Raw genomic sequence first — 17,072 nt, 5'->3', positions numbered from 1 at the left:
TACAAGCCGACCTCAATGCACTTTTTAATTGGGCAACTATGTGACAAATGAGGTTTAATGTTGATAAATGTAAGGTTCTGCACTTGGGGGCTAAGAATATGCATGCATCATACATACTAGGGGGGGGGGGGGTGGTACAACTGGGGGAATCAATGGTGGAGAAGGATCTGGGGGTTTTGGTAGGTCACAAGCTTAATAATGGCATGCAATGCCAAGCTGCGTTTTCTAGAGCGAGCAAAATCCTCTCTTGTATTAAAAGAGGTATAGACTCCAGTGGGAGAGATATCATTTTACCCCGGTACAAAGCATTAGTAAGACCTCATCTGGAATATGCAGTTCAGTTTTTTTTTTTTTTTTTCACATTAACGTTTATTTAAACAATAGCATATAAACAGTTAATAAATCTTACAAACAGAGGTGATGTATGTCTTATAAGTAAGTACAACATGTAGTACTTATAATATGTTAATAACATCAAAAGTATAGAATAAGCACAACTAACGCAGTTTGAAAGGCTCCCTGTTCGAAGGAGGGAAAGAAGAAGAGAGAAAAGGAGGATTTAGCATTCTCTTTCAAAATATACTCAAGCTATGTACGATGACAAAGAACAAATCTTCCAAATACTGTATATCATGCCAATGTACATTGTAATATCAATTGGGTATAAAAATATCAATGTGATTAGACTCATATGAAATTGTTAGAAAGGTATATTGATGAAATCGTTTATACAGCAAGTTAACTTCAAATTTTGTATCATTTATTTAAGATGTCATAATATTGTGGTAAGGTTTGAATGGTATGAGCTGTAATACTCTTTTAAGACCTGTATTAATAATTAAATGAAATAAATATAGAGAGAGTTGGGTATGTTCCCCTAATCCTATCTCGGCTTCTCAAGATTTTTGATGTAGCATAAGTATCTGAAAAGGTGAATAAGAACCAATCGTTGCAAGTTTTGTTAAATCGTGTGGTATTACCGGAGGCCATGGCTGAATTTTCTTCCATCTAATATAATAAGTCTACTTTTTTAATCCATTCCTTAATAGAGGGAATTGAGGTTGACTTCCAGTCTAAAGGGATCAGAGATTTGGCCACGTTAAGTAGGTGGATGGTTAATGAACATTTGTATTTGCTGAAAGGAGCAGGGGAGAGGTGTACAAGGCAGTATGCAGGAGTGAGTTCTAAGGTTGTGCCTGTAATCTGGATAATTAATTGTCTTACAGAGTCCCAATAAGGTAGTAATTTGGGGCACTGCCACCAGATATGTACAAATGTGCCTGGTACATTCTCACAACTCCAACAGAGGTCAAAAGCTTGAGAGAACCATTTATTAATCTTAACTAGGGTAGTGTACCATTGTGTCAGTATTTCATATGTCAATACTTGAGTTCTGGTACTTATTGAACACTTATGTGCTAGGATACTGGCTTTTTCCCACTGGTCATCTGGTATCTCCATTTCCAAAGAGGATTCCCATAAGGCCTTACATTTCTCAGGATAAGGTGTTTTGCAATGCCAAAGCCAAGAGTAGGAAAGGGAAGTAGGATTTTCCACTTTATAATTCATTTTCATGTTAGAGAGGTATCCAAAAATGGTGAATTATTGTATTAGATTGAGGACTGAAGTGTGATGCTGGGTGATAAAGAAAGTAAATCATCCACGTAAGCAGCTATTTTAAACTCTTGTCCTATCAAATTAAATCCTGTCATAGAAGGGTCCAAATTAATTGTCCTGATAAAGAGTTCTAGTGTCAGAATAAATAGAAGTGGTGAGAGAAGGCAACCCTGTCTTGTGCCTACTGGGTACTGTGTCAGAGAGTATATTATTAACTTTAATTTTTGCATTAGGGTCAGTATAAAGTGTTTTGATCCACAAGAGCATATTGGACTCCAAACCAATATGTTTACATGTTGCCCACATAAAGTCTCATTCCACTCTATCTCTGCATCTGTGGACAGAAGTCCCTCCATCCTGTGTTGTTTATCAGATTGTATTAGATTCAGTGCTTTAACAACATTATCCCTGGCCTCCCTGCCAGGCATAAAACCAGACTGCTCAGGACCCATGATGTGAGCCAGGAAGCGTCTAAGTCTGTTAGAGAGTATCTTTGCCAATAGTTTTAAATCTAAATTTAGTAAGGAGATGGGTCTGTAGTTTGCACAGTCTGATGTATCCTTGCCCAGTTTAGGGAGTACAGTGATATGTGCAGCGAGAAATGAGCTAGGGATAGTCTGTGGTTTCGTTAGAGAGTTCATGGCCAATAGAAATGGGGTTTTAATCTGCATACATTTTATAATAAATAGCTGTGAATCCCTCAGGGCCAGGGCTTTTTCCCGGTTTAAGGTCTCTAATGGCCAGTAAAAGCTCTTCTTCTACGATTGGTCTCTCAAGGTCGGCAATGTCTGCCCCTTTTAAGGAAGGTAATTTACTCTTATATTTTTCTATAGCTTGCAGCCTTTCATCTGGAGTTCCTTGTGGCTTATGTTGGGGGGGTAAATTATATAATTTGGAATAGTATTTGTGGAATTGAGAAGCAATTTTCTCAGACTCAAATTCTAATTTGCCTTCTTTGTTTTTGATTTGGAAAATATTGTTGGCTATGGTGTGCTCTTTCAAAGCTCTAGCTAAAAATTTGCCACTTTTGTCCTCCTGCTCGTAGTAGATTTGTTTGGGGAAAAAAAGTACCCTTTTTGCTTTAAGGTCTAGCAAGTTACGTAATGAATTTTGAGCCTCTAGAAGCTCGCAACTAACCTTAGAAGCCGTGGATTGTTTACTCAGCTGTTCTAGTGATGATATTTTTTGAGCGAGTGTTGTGATTGTTTTTTCATATTCTTTTTTGCATTAAATCCAAGTTTTATGAGCTCCTCTCTTATTACACATTTATGTGCTTCCCATGTGATTAGGGGGGTCGTGTCACCCCTTGAGTTGAGTTCGTAGAAATTCTTAATTTCCTCATCTATATTTTGGCTGGATGTGCTGTCTGTTAGTAATGAGGAATTAAGCCTTCAGTTGAAATGCTTGGGTTTTGGTGAAGATTTCTCTAGTGTCATCGCTATGGGAGCATGGTCAGAAATAGACTGGATGCCAATAGCTGCTTGTTTATGGAGGGGTATGTCTCTCTGGGGGAAAGTTAGTCTACTCTAGAGTGTTTGTTATGTGGTATTGAATAAAAAGTGTAGTCTTTGTCTGCTGGGAACAGAGCTTTCCATGTATGAACTAAAAGTAGGGATTGTAATAGGGATTTGATCCTTTTAAGGATATGACATAAGATTTCCCATTTGAGGTGTCCAGTAATGGGTTCAGAGAAATGTTAGTCTCCACCTAATATTAAGCAGTCTGAAGCGAATCCTTTCAGTTCTTGGATTACTTTGTTGCGAAAGGTAATATGGGACGTGTTAGGGAAATATATGTTTGCTAGGGTTAGGGGCTGGCCTGCGTAGGTGCCTTTTAAAAACAAGTATCGACCTTCAGGGTTTTCTAGTTGTTGCAAGGTAAAGTGAGCCTCTTTGCTCACCAAAATGGAGACTCCTTTTGATTTTGAAATTGGGCTAGGGGCGTGGTAGGCTAAGGAAAAATGTATCTGTAAGTCTCAGACGTTTTTAATTTTTAAAATGAGTTTCTTGTAGAAATACAAATAACAGACTAGACTTTTTAAGTGGTCTCAGAAGAGATATTCTTTTTTCAGATATGTTTAGACCCTGTACATTGTGAGAGATCACCGTGGGTTTTGTTCCTAGAAGCTGATAGGCCATCCTTGTCAAGCAAGGGGGGGAACTCCCAGTTAGGTGTATTGAATTTAGAAACTCTCTAAGTTTGAGTTTGTAATTTAAATTTAACTTATCAACTGTTGATAAGTTTAGGAGGTCAAAAGGGATATAATACCCTTAGATATCTATGTACCTTAAAGGTTCAAAAATGTAGTGAAAAGCTAAAATGAACAAGTTTGGGATTTAAAAGATCCAGAACTACCTGTGGGATGTCGTGGGAGGAGCGGTATGAAAAGGTAAGTTTAATGGAATTGAGTGTAATGTATGTCAGAGACAAAAAGGATCTAGGCTACATCAAATTCCAAACCGTAAATGCTATTTGTTCTCTCGGGTCCCTGCTACCTAGTAGAGCATTTAGAATATCAAACCAGAACAAAATTTAACTTAGTTTCAAATTGCTAAAGAAAAAGAAAAATGAACATAGAAAATCTGGCTAAATGTAGTTCGATATGTCGCAACATTGGTTAAACTTTCTAATAAGCAGTACAGACAAACCATTTAGTACAACAGGGTCTCAGTGGACAGGCCCTGGTTCTTATTGAACCTGAGTGTTGTATAGTATTGGGACCCCCGGGCCTAAGACAACAGAGACCCTGCCATCCTGAATAAAAGCATTGGTATTGGACCTAGGACTGTAGTGTATCAGAAGCACTTATTGAGTCTGTTAAGATGTTGACCAGTGGCAGAAGAGGAAGTGCCGCTATTATCTTTGGTATTCCTCCTCTCATCCGTTACTGGACACCCACAGACAACCGCATTAAAAGCCAGATAGTGGGTCCAAGGATGACTGATATGTCCTTAATGACTTCTCACATGATTGTATTCCTAATGGGATTTTGTTGTAAGGTTTGAGGGTTTCTATCCAGATCATTGCGGTAGGGCTTGGCAAGTCTCAGGTGTAGTGTTACACCAAGTTCAGACTGACATATCTGTGAATATCTCAGTTATTAACAATTATCTTTTCGGATATGCATATTCCTTCTGGGAGTTTTGTTGCGGGATAACGAAGTGTCCAACTGAGCCTGGGTTTGGCACCCAACTTGACCCTTTTTGATGGTACGGTTATCCGGGGTAGAGAAGGGTGATTTTTGAGGGCTACGGACTTGCGGAGGAAGTCTAAATTCCTGGTACCATTCAGGCAGCTGGGGCTGTTGTATTTGTAGTGCGTTATACAAATCTGGTAGTTCATCAGGGTTGCGTAGCAGGATTTGTTTTCCCTGAAGTGTTATGCTTAAGGCAAATGGGAAGAGCCATCTGTACGTTAGGCCCTTCTCTCGAATTATTTCTAGTAAAGGGCGGAGGGCTCTTCTATTTTTAGGTATAATGGGTGATAAATCCTGGTATAAAGAGATGGATTCGCTATTAAAGGTTATCATAACATTTTGTCTTGCTTTATGTAGTATCTCTTCTTTTAGGGGGAAGCTTTGAAGACAGCACATTATATCCCTAGGAGGGGTTGAGTCTGAGCCCTTATCTCTCAGTGCTCTCGCAAACTCTATTGCAGATTCTGCTGGTTTTTCAAGGGTATTATTGAATACTTTCTGAAGTGCAAGAGAAATTTGATCTGGTAGTACTGACTCAGGTATTCCCCTCACTGTAATATTGTTTCTTCTGTCTCTGTTGTCAAGATCCTCTAAGTGTCTGTTCATCTAAGTGTGGGAATCAGTGACATCCAATCCAATCTTTGAATGGCTTTATTTCTCCTTTTTCCTGCATTTTCCATTGCAGTCATTTGCTCTGTAAGGACTAAAATGTCTGCTTTCAAGTCTGTAATCGCAGCTGAAAGTGTGTTTTTAATATCAGCCGATATGGCTGTCATGTCAGAGGAGGTTAATGGCTGTGCTGTATGAGTAGTCTCTCACTCCATCCTCCGATGCCGTCTGAGAGTCCTCACTGCAATCCTCATCCTGGAGGGCCAATGCTATCTTGCTGGAGGCCATGCAGTTCCTGGCTGAGGATTGTGAATGGAAGATCTCCATTATATCCCTCGCTGGGGCTGAGGTAGTGGAGACCGGGTGGTGAGAGCGAAGTTGTGGGGTGTGCCGTGCAAGCTTCCCCATGCTGCGGCTCTCAGGGAACCAGGGAGAGGCGATTGAAGCCAGCGGGATCCAGGAGCTCCTCATTGTGCAGCCACCTTCGTCGGACTGCAAGCCACACCCCCCCACAGTTCAATTTGGGCCCCAATTCTCAGAAAGAATAATGGGGAATTGAGGAAAGTACAGAGGAGGGCTCAAACTGATAAGAGGCATGGAGGAGCTCAGCTATGAGGAAAGATTAGAGGGACTGAATTTATTTTCGATTGCGAACCAAACAGGGGGTGTTTGGCCCATCACTAATGATCATCCGCTTACCATCCACATTTTTTAAGCGGACAAGTGTACAACCAGATCCGTTGAAATAGATCGGAACAGTGGCATCCGTTCCGTTTATGTCCATTTTTAGGCAAGAAACATTGTTTGTTTATATTTTTGCCACCTCTGATTGGTTTCTGCAACAACTAAGTAAAAACGGATCCAAAAATGGATGTAAACTGAAGTAAACTGACATAAACTGAACTGAACTGAAAACTGATGTAAAAAGTGATATAAACCAAATCCATTTTTTTAATGAAAAATTGTGACTGAAAGGATGACACCCATGTGAAAGAATGACATAAAAATGAATCCCAATGTGAACTGGATAGTGAAAAAATTTTGCAAACAATATGCAGAATTACTATGAACTAATGCAGTCCATCTCTAATGCATAGTCCTTCCAAATAAAAAAAAACTTATGCCATCAAAAATCTTCTTTTTTCATATATAGTGCACTTCCACCACCAGTTACACCAACTGCTCTCTCTCCTGAAATTTTTGAGCTCACAACTAAGATTGGTCAAAAATGGCTTGCATCCTTTAGGTGGACATATAGTGATGGTATGACTATATATATTTTTTTCACTATCCAGTTCACATTGGGATTAATTTATATGTCACTATTTGAATTTGAGAAAAGCGTGGCACTGTTATTGCATAATTTTGTTATTTAGCACATTTGTATGAGTATGTGTAGGTGTGGGCAGCTTTTCATTATTTGATTTTTTAATTTGAAAGTAGGATTTAATTGCTCACTGGTTCATAATTATATCAATGTGAAAGAGGCCTTATGCCCCTTTCACACAGGTGGACCCTTCAAACAGGTCTGCCTGGTTAATGAGGGATCTGTCCGCTGATCCACGCTGAGCAGGCCACTGTTCCCTATGGGGCGGTTGGATGTAAACGGACCTCAAATGAATACAGGTGTGTAAGCACTTCCACCTTCTCACATCACAGCTCCTAAATAGTGTAGTGACTTGTGACGTCATCATGTCCTGTGATTGACTAAAGCATTGCTTTGGCCAATCACAATGAACCGTCAGGGCACAGTGCACTGTGGGGCATGTTCACTGTTCGTTTGTTCACTTACTGTTCGTTTGTTCACTGAACACATGAACAGCCCATGTTCGAGTCAGACATATGTTTGATTCGAACATGAAGCCCAACACTATCCAGTAGTATTCTGAGCCTGATGACTTCCTTCCAGCAGATGGGTTAATGACAGCTTGTGAGATTAAAAGATGTGGAAGGAATGACGGTGGACGTCAATTAACCCAGAAGACTGGCGACAGCTAGGGGCGGACTGACCATTTGGAAACTCGGGCAGTGCCCGAGGGCCCGGGGTCAGTAGGGGGCCCCATGAGATGCCCCTGGTACCTTTTTCATAGGCTTTTTTGAGTTTGGGCAAGGACACAGGGGTCCCATGATTCCCTATTGCCCGGGGGCCCCATGAGCTGTCAGTCCACCCCTGGCGACACCTAATGGCAACTCCAGATTAAAGGTGAGATAAAAGCTGCATTTTTAGGCCTCATGCTTACAGGACATTCTGCCAACTCTCCTAGACTCATTTCTTCCTGGCTGCAGAGTCTTGGCAGAAAAAACGCTTGATGCTTGCAAACTCATGTAACGTGTTTAGGCACATCAAGTGTTTGAGCGTTAATTAATTTCATTGGCCAGAATAATAATTTATTCTAGTCATTTAAATTAATTAATACTCAAGAGCTAAACGCGACTAGCTCTTAGGCACATTTAGGCATGTCAAGTGTCTTTTCTGCCAAAACTTTGCTGCTCCTGGATGCACTGGCTGTGGATTTTTTTCTGCCACTAAATGCCCCAACCTTCAAATGCCTATGTGTGCATGGACACATAGACTAACATGCAGGGGCGTTTTTTGTTCTTATTTTTTTAACCTGTGCTCTACTTTAAAGCATGAGCTGAATATAAGGTGCCAGAGTAACTGCAACAACAGACTCCTGACATATAAATCCAACTCTGATCACATGATAACCTAATTAAAGGCTAAACGTTTGTCTGGAGGCCAACTCCAAATTAGCGCCGACCTCTCTGTACACAGTACCACTCCTGAGTATTGCGCCTGTTGCGTTAGAATAAAGTTTGCAGATTCAGATGGACGGATTGAGCCCAAACATAATCTAAATACACGGAGACACTTTGTCCAATGTCAGCATGTTCATATTGACTGTCCAGGCTGAAGGACACATTCACAATACTCACTCCAGTGTGGTGCGCCATTCACCAGCTGTATTATTGTCTGAATAACGGTCTCTGCTGATTTCTTCTTCTCCATGTTTCCATGTTAGATTGGAAATCTGCATGAAGCCAGCCTTCAGAATACATTCTAGTTTAAGATGCACAAGGCTGTCCACAATGATTTTTTTTTCTGTGTCCTTGGATGCTAGGCCTGGAGAGAGATAAACAGAGACTGCTTACACAGCCATCAAACAAACATTATGATTTGGAAGCAGAAATGTAGCTGAAACAGCAGAATGGCACAAAGCCAACCACTCTATGGAAGTTCGTACAGTCATATATTTGACTATCGATGGAACCAGCAGCTAATGTTTGCCATTTTTAGCATCTGATAAAGCTGAACTCCAGGTAAACAGCTAAATACATAGGTGAAATATACTGTACATAAGGGAGCTGTTTTCCCTTCCAAAGAGTTGGTATTTCTGTCCATCCATGACCAAGATTTTCACAGCTCTGCCACACAGCTTACCCCTCTATAGGAAGGCAGAAGACCATACTTTTTCTACTGCAGCTTGTGACCACTACGGGTCTTATCACTCCCCCAACCTGTGACTGGACAGTACAAGGAAACGCAGCAAACTGATTAGCTCATCTCTCTGGCCTCCCCTTCTATCAGCATGTTCTTTGTTGCACATGAACATTGCAGTACAATTGACTGGCTCTTTGCACTGCTTTTCCCTGGCCTAGTCTGAGCATTGCTGTGCAGGGGAATCCAAGAGGCTGATGTCACGTCAAATTCAGAGACTCAAAATTTAAAGCATAACAAAATATGTGTAATGCAGGGGTGTATGTACAGGGGATGCAATTGTGACCCGGCCCCATATGCCAGGGGGCCTGTGCTTCCCCCTGTACACCTGAATAGGAGGAGCGGCATATAGAGGAACTGATCCCCTCCGTTTTCCTTCTGTAGCCGCTGAAAGGGGTTCCTCTACTTGCCACTCCACTGCCTCTCCTATCAGCCTCTGTGTACTCCACTGGCCCACCTTTCTTTCAGGATGGAGAGTGGAGTAGAGGCAGGTAAATGTGTAATTTACTGCCCCTTCCCTGTCTGAATGAATAGAGTCAGTATCCATGGTTCACTGACTGTTTTCATTCATAACTGAGGCATAGTAAACTGTGTTTACTATGCTTCCATTTATGAATGAACGGGAAGCTCTGTACAGAGCTATTCCTGTCCATTCATTCTGTGCTCCTGAGGCTGCAGTGGTGGAACTGACAGGGTCGCAATGGTTGTGCTTGCGACCCGGCCCTGGCGTTCTGCCACCGTGGAGGGGGGCCCTGACTGGGGTCAGGGGGCTCTTTATGGTTTCTTACACCAGGGCCATGAAGGTTCTAGTTATGCCTCTGGATTAATGGCTACATAGATGCATAATGATCTCATTTAAAAAATCGTACAAAATAGGACCTAACCCTTGGGTGGTTAAGTGGGTACATAGTTGGCTAATGGATAGACATAAAAGTGTGGTTGTGAATTGGGTTATTGCTGAACAGAGATTAGACACTAGTGGTGTACCCTATAGGCTGTGTACAAGGTCCTGTGCGGCTTAATCTGTTTGTAAATGATATACCACAAGGTCTGGTGACTAAGGTATGTTACTTTGCTGAAAACACAAAGGAAGGGTTTAGAAATAGGGCTGATATTTCTGCAGGTGTTTGTGAAAAAAAGAATGTGATATAGAAATTCAAGACAGGCCAAAGCAGTGGAAACTAAAATTCAATGTCTATAACTGCAGAATCATACAAAGATGAAATTAAAAAAAAAGGATTTGGGGGTGCTAATTTAGAAGATAAGACAAAAGGTTAAAGAAAATAGGAAATTTGGGGTGTATCACTAGAAGGATCACCAGCAGGAGAAAGGAGGTCCTGATTCCCCTATATAGATCTTTACATATCACTAAAAGATTCATTAGCAGGATGAAGGAGGTCCTGATTACTCTTTATAGATCTTTAGTTGTCACTAGAGGGGTCACCAGCAGGAGGAAGGAGGTCCTGATTGCTTTATATAGAACTTTAGTTGTCACTAGAGGGGTCACCAGCAGGAGGAAGGAGGTCCTGATTCCTCTATATAGATCTTTAGACATCACTAAAAGAATCTTCCGCAGGATAAAAGGAGGTCCTTATTACTTTATATAGATCTTAAGTTACACTAGTGGGATCACCAACAGGAGGAAGGAGGTCCCGATTCCTCTAAAGAGATCTTTGCCCTAGGCAACACAAAAATCGTCTGCCCCCACGGACACCAACACAACCCCCCCCTTCCCCATCCTGTGGAGAGAGCCTGAGACTGTCCAACAACACCCCTGCCCCCCACCCGGGAGGGCCTTTCACTACATAGAGATAGAGAGACACTCATCTTCACAGCTCCAGACATCCCCGGGAATGAGAGCCAGGCTCTACATACACCATCAAGCAGCCCGCAGCCTGTCTTGGATCCCACCTGTTTACCACGGTGTGCGTGTCCTTTTTTTCATCCCTTCCTCTGGGGGGAGGTGCTGCCCCCCTGAAAAATGCCACCCTAGGCAAGTGCCTTGTTTGCCTTGTGGTAGATATGCCCCTGCCCACCAAAAGCACCACCACCACCGATGCAGCACTTTCATGGTGCCCCACTCCTCTGTGGGAGCACTAAGGCTCAAATATGTAGTGCAAGGGCCAGCCTGATTGCATATAAATTGAAAGTGTTTAAGTTTGACCTCATATTATATGGTTTATTTATTTATTCCAGGTACTTATATAGCGCCATCAATTTACGCAGCACTTTACATATATATATGTTGTACATTCACATCTGTCCCTAACCCTCAAGGGGCATACAATCTAAGGTCCCCAACTCACATTCATACATACACATACTAGGGACAATTTAGACAGGAGCCAATTAACCTTCCAGCATGTCTTTGGAGTGTGGGAGGAAACCAGAGTACACGGAGGAAACCCACGCAGGTACAGGGAGAACACGCAGGCAGGTGGTGCCGTGGTTGGGATTCGAACCAACGACCCTAGTACTGCCAGGCGGAAGTGCTAACCATTTAGCCACTGTGCTGCCCAGTACTGCCAGATTTTGGTAAATCTAAAGGGCAATTGTACAAGAAAGTTGTATAATGTATGGCTAGCCTGAGAAATACCCAGGACTTTCAGGTATGAAAGAGCATGTGACCAATGCTCGAGCAAGGTGGGCCAGTCAACAGTCTTAAACACTTATGGGAAGGAGGAGTGGACTGAAGCAACAGGGAGGTGGGGGGTTCCGGAATGGACAAATAAATGGATACTCTTTAGTGTTCAGTGTTAGGGAATAGGGTAAGTTTTATGACGAAGAGGGACATAAGTGATAGGGATAGGTTATGCCTGAGAGTCATGGGTGTTTATTGTGACATTCCTTTTTGCTGTCAGCTACAAAAGCCTCGTATCTTGCATCAGAATGCCAGCATAAAAAACGAACACACCAATGGAAACCAAACAAACATTTTACTGATACCTCAGAACTATATTGAGGAAACAGAATACTAATTTTGGGACTAACTCCCGACCTTTATACAGCATTTAGCATAAATGTAGATTTTACCTGATATAGTCAGACTATGTAATATTACTGAATTGTCAGCACTTTCCCCGTTTTTCACAGACGCCTGGAAGATCCCATCTGAACCTGGAGAGAGAGAAGAAGACAGCATTATGTTGGACTACATCCATTATATGTTCCTATATTGCTATTGTGATCCAAGAGTAAAGTGAAGGCACCCTTCTCTTATCCAAGGCAAAGCAATTTCATTTTAAAGTGTATACATATACTGTATCTACTCTATAATATAATATGCTGTATTTGTATTATTTTAAAGTTAAAGTGCCCATAACAAAAATGTAATTTATTGCAGCATACCAGCCCTTAACCACTTCCCCTCCGCCCTATAGCAGAAGTACTGCTACAGGGCAGCAGAGCTGCGCAAAATCATGTATATATATACCCTACCCGCGTCACCATTGACGGCTATAGCTGTCGATCACTGGGTCCCGTCCGGAGAATCCCCGCTGGCACCTGGTGATTGCCAAAGAACACTGACTGGGGAGACGTCTGTATATAAACAATACAGACCTCTCCCCTGTCAGCACCAGCATGCTGCTTTGTATCGCTCTGCATAGCAGAGCGATACAAAGCAGCATGCTTACATGGTAAAGCACACACAGCACACATAGTAAAACACAACACAGCAAACAGTTAACCCTTTGATTGCCCCAGATGTTATCCCCTTCCTGCCCAGTGTCATTAGTACAGTGTCAGTGCTTTTTATTAGCACTGATCACTATGTTAGTGTCACTGGGGATGACAGTGGCAGTTGGTCAGTTCCCCCTCCACGTCAGAATGCCTGCCACAGTCCCGCAGTCTCGCTATAAGTCGCTGATCTCAGCCAGTACTAGTATAAACAAAAAAAATTCCAGTATATATACACTGCCATTTCTAAACCAATTAATTTACACGTATTGGGATTGTTTTTAGCAAAGACATGTAGCGGAATACATTTTGGCCTAAATTTGTGCTGAAATTTGTTTTTTAAAAATTTTTTACTGGATGTTTTATAGCAAAAAGTCAAAATTATTGGGTTATTTTCCAAAATTGTCGGTATTTTTTTGTTTATAGTGCAAAAAATTACAAACGCAGAGGTGATCAAATATCACCGAAAGAAAGCTCCATTTTTGGGAAAAAAAGGACATAAATTTAATTTGGGTGCAGAGTTGCACGACCATGCAATTGTCAGTTAAAGTAACGCAGCGCCGCATCGCAAAAAATGGCCTGGTCAGGAAGGGGGGTAAATCCTCTAGAGGGTAAGTGGTATGTGATGGCTGCATTCTTCTTTCCTCAGGCTAAGAACGTTATTAGCAAGTACAGAAAATAACAGAAATGCCATTAGACTGATTTGTTTCGTTATGAATCAAAATCCCCAAAAGTTTCCGTTATTCTCTCTTATTAATCTCTGAATCAGAATAGTAACCAATTTCAACAGATCTAATACATTATTCCAAAAACAAATTCAGTTTGTATTCATTCTTTTCATTTGTTTGCGACTTTGGAGGGTTTTGAAAGTTTAATAATATGTGTCACATTCTGTAATGTTTTGATTGGCCAAAGTCAAGCAAAACATCAGTCATAAGCAAGTTGCATCGAAAATCGCAAGCAAGTCACATCAAAGTCCAAGTTGCAAGCAAGTCGTATAGAAAACACAAGTAAGTCATAAGCAAGCCATATCAAAGTTGCAAGTAATTGGTGCAAAAAACATAAGGACAAAACAAATGAATTAGAATCTTCCAAAATAACTTCCGAAAATATGAATATGAAAATGAAATATGAAACAAATTCCAAAAACAAATCATTCTAACATAACGAATATGAGGGAACTAAATTATTGCCTTAACAAATGAATCTGAGATGAAATGAAACAAATTTGTTCGTAATGCACATCTCCAAATGAGCTAAAAAGTCAGCATATTTAATCTCTCTTCTGTACGGGACTAGTTCCGTAAATCCACCATGTAATGGAGATGAACAAAGACAGACACGAAGTTCATGAAGTTTGAAGTTCTGTGTGACAATCAAGGCTTTCTTTGCCGATAGTGTAGACATGGAGAGACAGGAAGTGTGCTATTCACAGTATTAAAAGTTGAAAATAAGAGGAAAATAGCTTGAAAAAAAGAAAACAAATACAGCCAGCTCCTCTAAGAAATAGTAGCCTGCAAAATTTTAAAGTTTTGTTTTAGGGTTTAGATACATTTTTCAGTATGGGTGCACCTTTGTATTAAAAAAAAAACAAAAAACCTCTACTGGTTCCCATTTTCCCCCTCCCTTATCTACTAAATACCCAAAAAATCAGCCATCAGATTCAGATGGTGCATGCGTAATTACCAGCTCTATAGGGAATAATAGGGGCACCAAATTAGAGTTTTTAGAGGTTTAAAGACTAATGCAGGCCATAGATGGGTCGAAAACCGGCTGTTTTTTTAACAAAAAAACGAAACATCGGTCGTTCAATAGGCCGACGTTACCACCAACCGAAAAAAAAAAATTGGCCGATTTTCATCCTGTCTACGGCCGGCATTTAATTACTTCTGTCCCTGCAGAGAGATCCGCTATTATATTTGACATGAAAAAGTATTTCGGTTGCAACAATGTATCTATTTATATCCATTTCGGATACAGATGTTTTTATTAGGATACAAATAGATACATTGTTACAACCGCAATACTTTTTCATGTCAAATATAATAGCGGACTGGAATTCTTCTTCTTCTCCTCCTTCTATTTCTTCTTCTTCTATTTCTTCTTCTTCTATTTCTTCTTCTTCTATTTCTTCTTCTTCTATTTCTTCTTCTTCTATTTCTTCTTCTTCTATTTCTTCTTCTTCTATTTCTTCTACTTCTATTTCTTCTTCTATTTCTCTTCTTCTGCTTCTTCTATTTCCTCTTCTGCTATTTCTTCTTCTTCTATTTCTTCTTCTTGCAGGTCACGGCACATGCGCAAATTTTTTATCGGTAAAAAGATCAGCTGATTTGACCATCATTGCAGCGAAAATCGGCCGATCGGCAAAATCGGCAGTTTTTTTCCAACTTTACGGATAAAAAAAAAAGTGCCAAAATCCCAAAAAATGGCCGACCTATTAACCCACTAACGATCCGAAAATCGGCCGATTTTTTTTTTCCGGCCGAAAAATCAGCCGATTTTCGACCCAGCTATGGCCTGCATTAGTTTATTTGTTTTTTGGGTTTAGATACATTTTACAGTATGGGTGCACTTTTGTATAGAAAAAAAAAAACCTCTACTGGTTCCCATTTCCCCCCTTCCTTATCTGCTATATATCCAAAAATCAGCCTTCAGATTCAAATGGTTCCTGCGTAATTACCAGCTCTATAGGGAATAATAGGAGCACCAAATTGGAGTTCTTAGAGATTTAAATACTTAATTTATTTGCTATGTACCTCTATGGAGTCCAGGTCCCTCTGTGCAGCTTCCCCAAACTTCATATTTGGGTGTAAGGAAATACGTCTTATTAACTGGCATCCATTTTGTATAATGCCTCCATTTCTAGATGTGTGAACAGGTAGTTTTGATTTTGAGTTTCACTTGGAACTTCTCTCTCATTTCATGAGAATAGTTTCTATTCTCAGTAAACAGAACTACCTTATATGGTATCCCTCAGCTATTTGCAGTTTCTGTTCTTCACTAAACTATACTGATAAGAGTGGAATGTTTCATTGGTCATCCGAAAATTAAGCAACACCCACTGAGTTCTGTATAACAGTTCATGTTTTGCATTAAACTTTCAGAGATTTAACTTGCACACTTCAGTGTCTGGAGCTTTGTTTCTCCCAGGTGGGGAAAATAATCGAGGACAGTTTGGGCTACGGACAGGAATTGATCCTTTCATTGGGAGCACTCTTATTATGTATCATGAGGGACATCATGGGCACCAGCCTTTGTCCCTTAACTAGCTCTGAGAAGGGAAAAGGGCAGTGGCTTGCCATCAGCTTGTGTGTTGGTATGGACGCACACAGCACAATGGCACACAGTTAACTAGGAGCATTAACGCAAGTCCGGCTCCACAGAATCCTGCAAGGGAAAGGACCCAATCTAAATGCAGATATCATAGCTAGCACTCATGGGGCCATCTGATTCAGATAGAAGGTAAAACCTTGAGTGGAAGGTGCTGGTTTTGGTGACAACAGCACATTTGACTTTCAAACAAATTCTCTCTTTCAAATTTAGATGGCGGTGCCTGCAGGTACCTTTTACATGTTTTTTCAATATTTGTTTATCTTTGTTCTTAAGATTGTTGTACTCAACTTATACAAGAAGTGTGTAACATATTTTCTACACTTCTGATATCTTCACTTATACTTTGTCAAGTGATGTTATAAAGAACTGAATAAACAAAGAATAAAAAAAAAAAAGAAGGAAAAACTTAATGACATCAAGGAGCAGTATACAGTGTAAGGTAATTGGCAGAATTTTAAATAGATAAAAACATGTCCTTTATTATCATTTTAATCTATAGGTCCTTTACAATGAAGGTTTTTACATGGAAGTTTACAGGCATCTTTATTTTTCTAGGACTCTTGTAGCCAGTCCTTATAGCACAAACAAACAGCAACGGCTCCAGTCTATAACTGGCCTTTCAGCAATGGGCACATAGAAAGGTGACACAAGTCAAACAACAGAAAAGAAAAATTTCCAGCTCAACTTACCAACCAGCCTACAACCGACTGAATGGTCCTGCCTAAGGCTCCGCTCATACTAATGCGTTCCATTTAACATGGTTTCCTATGGAACATGTTCACATCTATGCTTTTTTGGGCTGCTGCCTTTTTGGAAAGGATCAGAGACTTTTATAAAAGCAAAGTATTTTTGCTACAATAGAGTTCAATGGAGAAGCTGCTGAAATGCATGGTAGTACATTTTTGGCAAGTTTTTGTCCATGGTTTGCATTTTTATTCTGCTCAGTAACAAAAACAATTCCACTTTAACAAAAAAAAAAAAGCTGAACAAAATGCAAAACGTGGTACAAAACACATCAAAAACGAGTGTAGAAAAATGCAAAACAAACTGCAAAAAGCATGGGGGAACGCATCAAACTCAAAATGCATATATGTGAACCAAGCCTAGCAGTTCACATCACCCCTGTTTTTAACATGAACT

The 17,072-nt window shown here is 40.5% G+C and overlaps 1 protein-coding gene across 1 annotated transcript in view; it reads right to left on the bottom strand.

The window, feature by feature from the left end:
- EMB (embigin) overlaps nucleotides 1-17,072 on the bottom strand; it is a 51,444-nt gene that overhangs the window by 22,016 nt on the left and 12,356 nt on the right. The window contains exons 2-3 of the mRNA XM_089682700.1: nucleotides 11,955-12,038; nucleotides 8,360-8,546 (exon numbers count right to left, since the gene is read on the bottom strand). Of these exons, the coding sequence (XP_089538826.1) occupies nucleotides 8,360-8,546; nucleotides 11,955-12,038 (271 nt within the window). The remainder of the gene's footprint in view (nucleotides 1-8,359; nucleotides 8,547-11,954; nucleotides 12,039-17,072) is intronic.

This window comes from Staurois parvus, unplaced genomic scaffold (assembly GCF_062004578.1).
Source record: "Staurois parvus isolate SC_StPar_1 unplaced genomic scaffold, SC_StPar_1.0 ptg000294l, whole genome shotgun sequence".
In the NCBI taxonomy this organism is placed as follows: domain Eukaryota; kingdom Metazoa; phylum Chordata; class Amphibia; order Anura; family Ranidae; genus Staurois; species Staurois parvus.
This window is presented reverse-complemented; position numbering and strand designations above follow the sequence as displayed.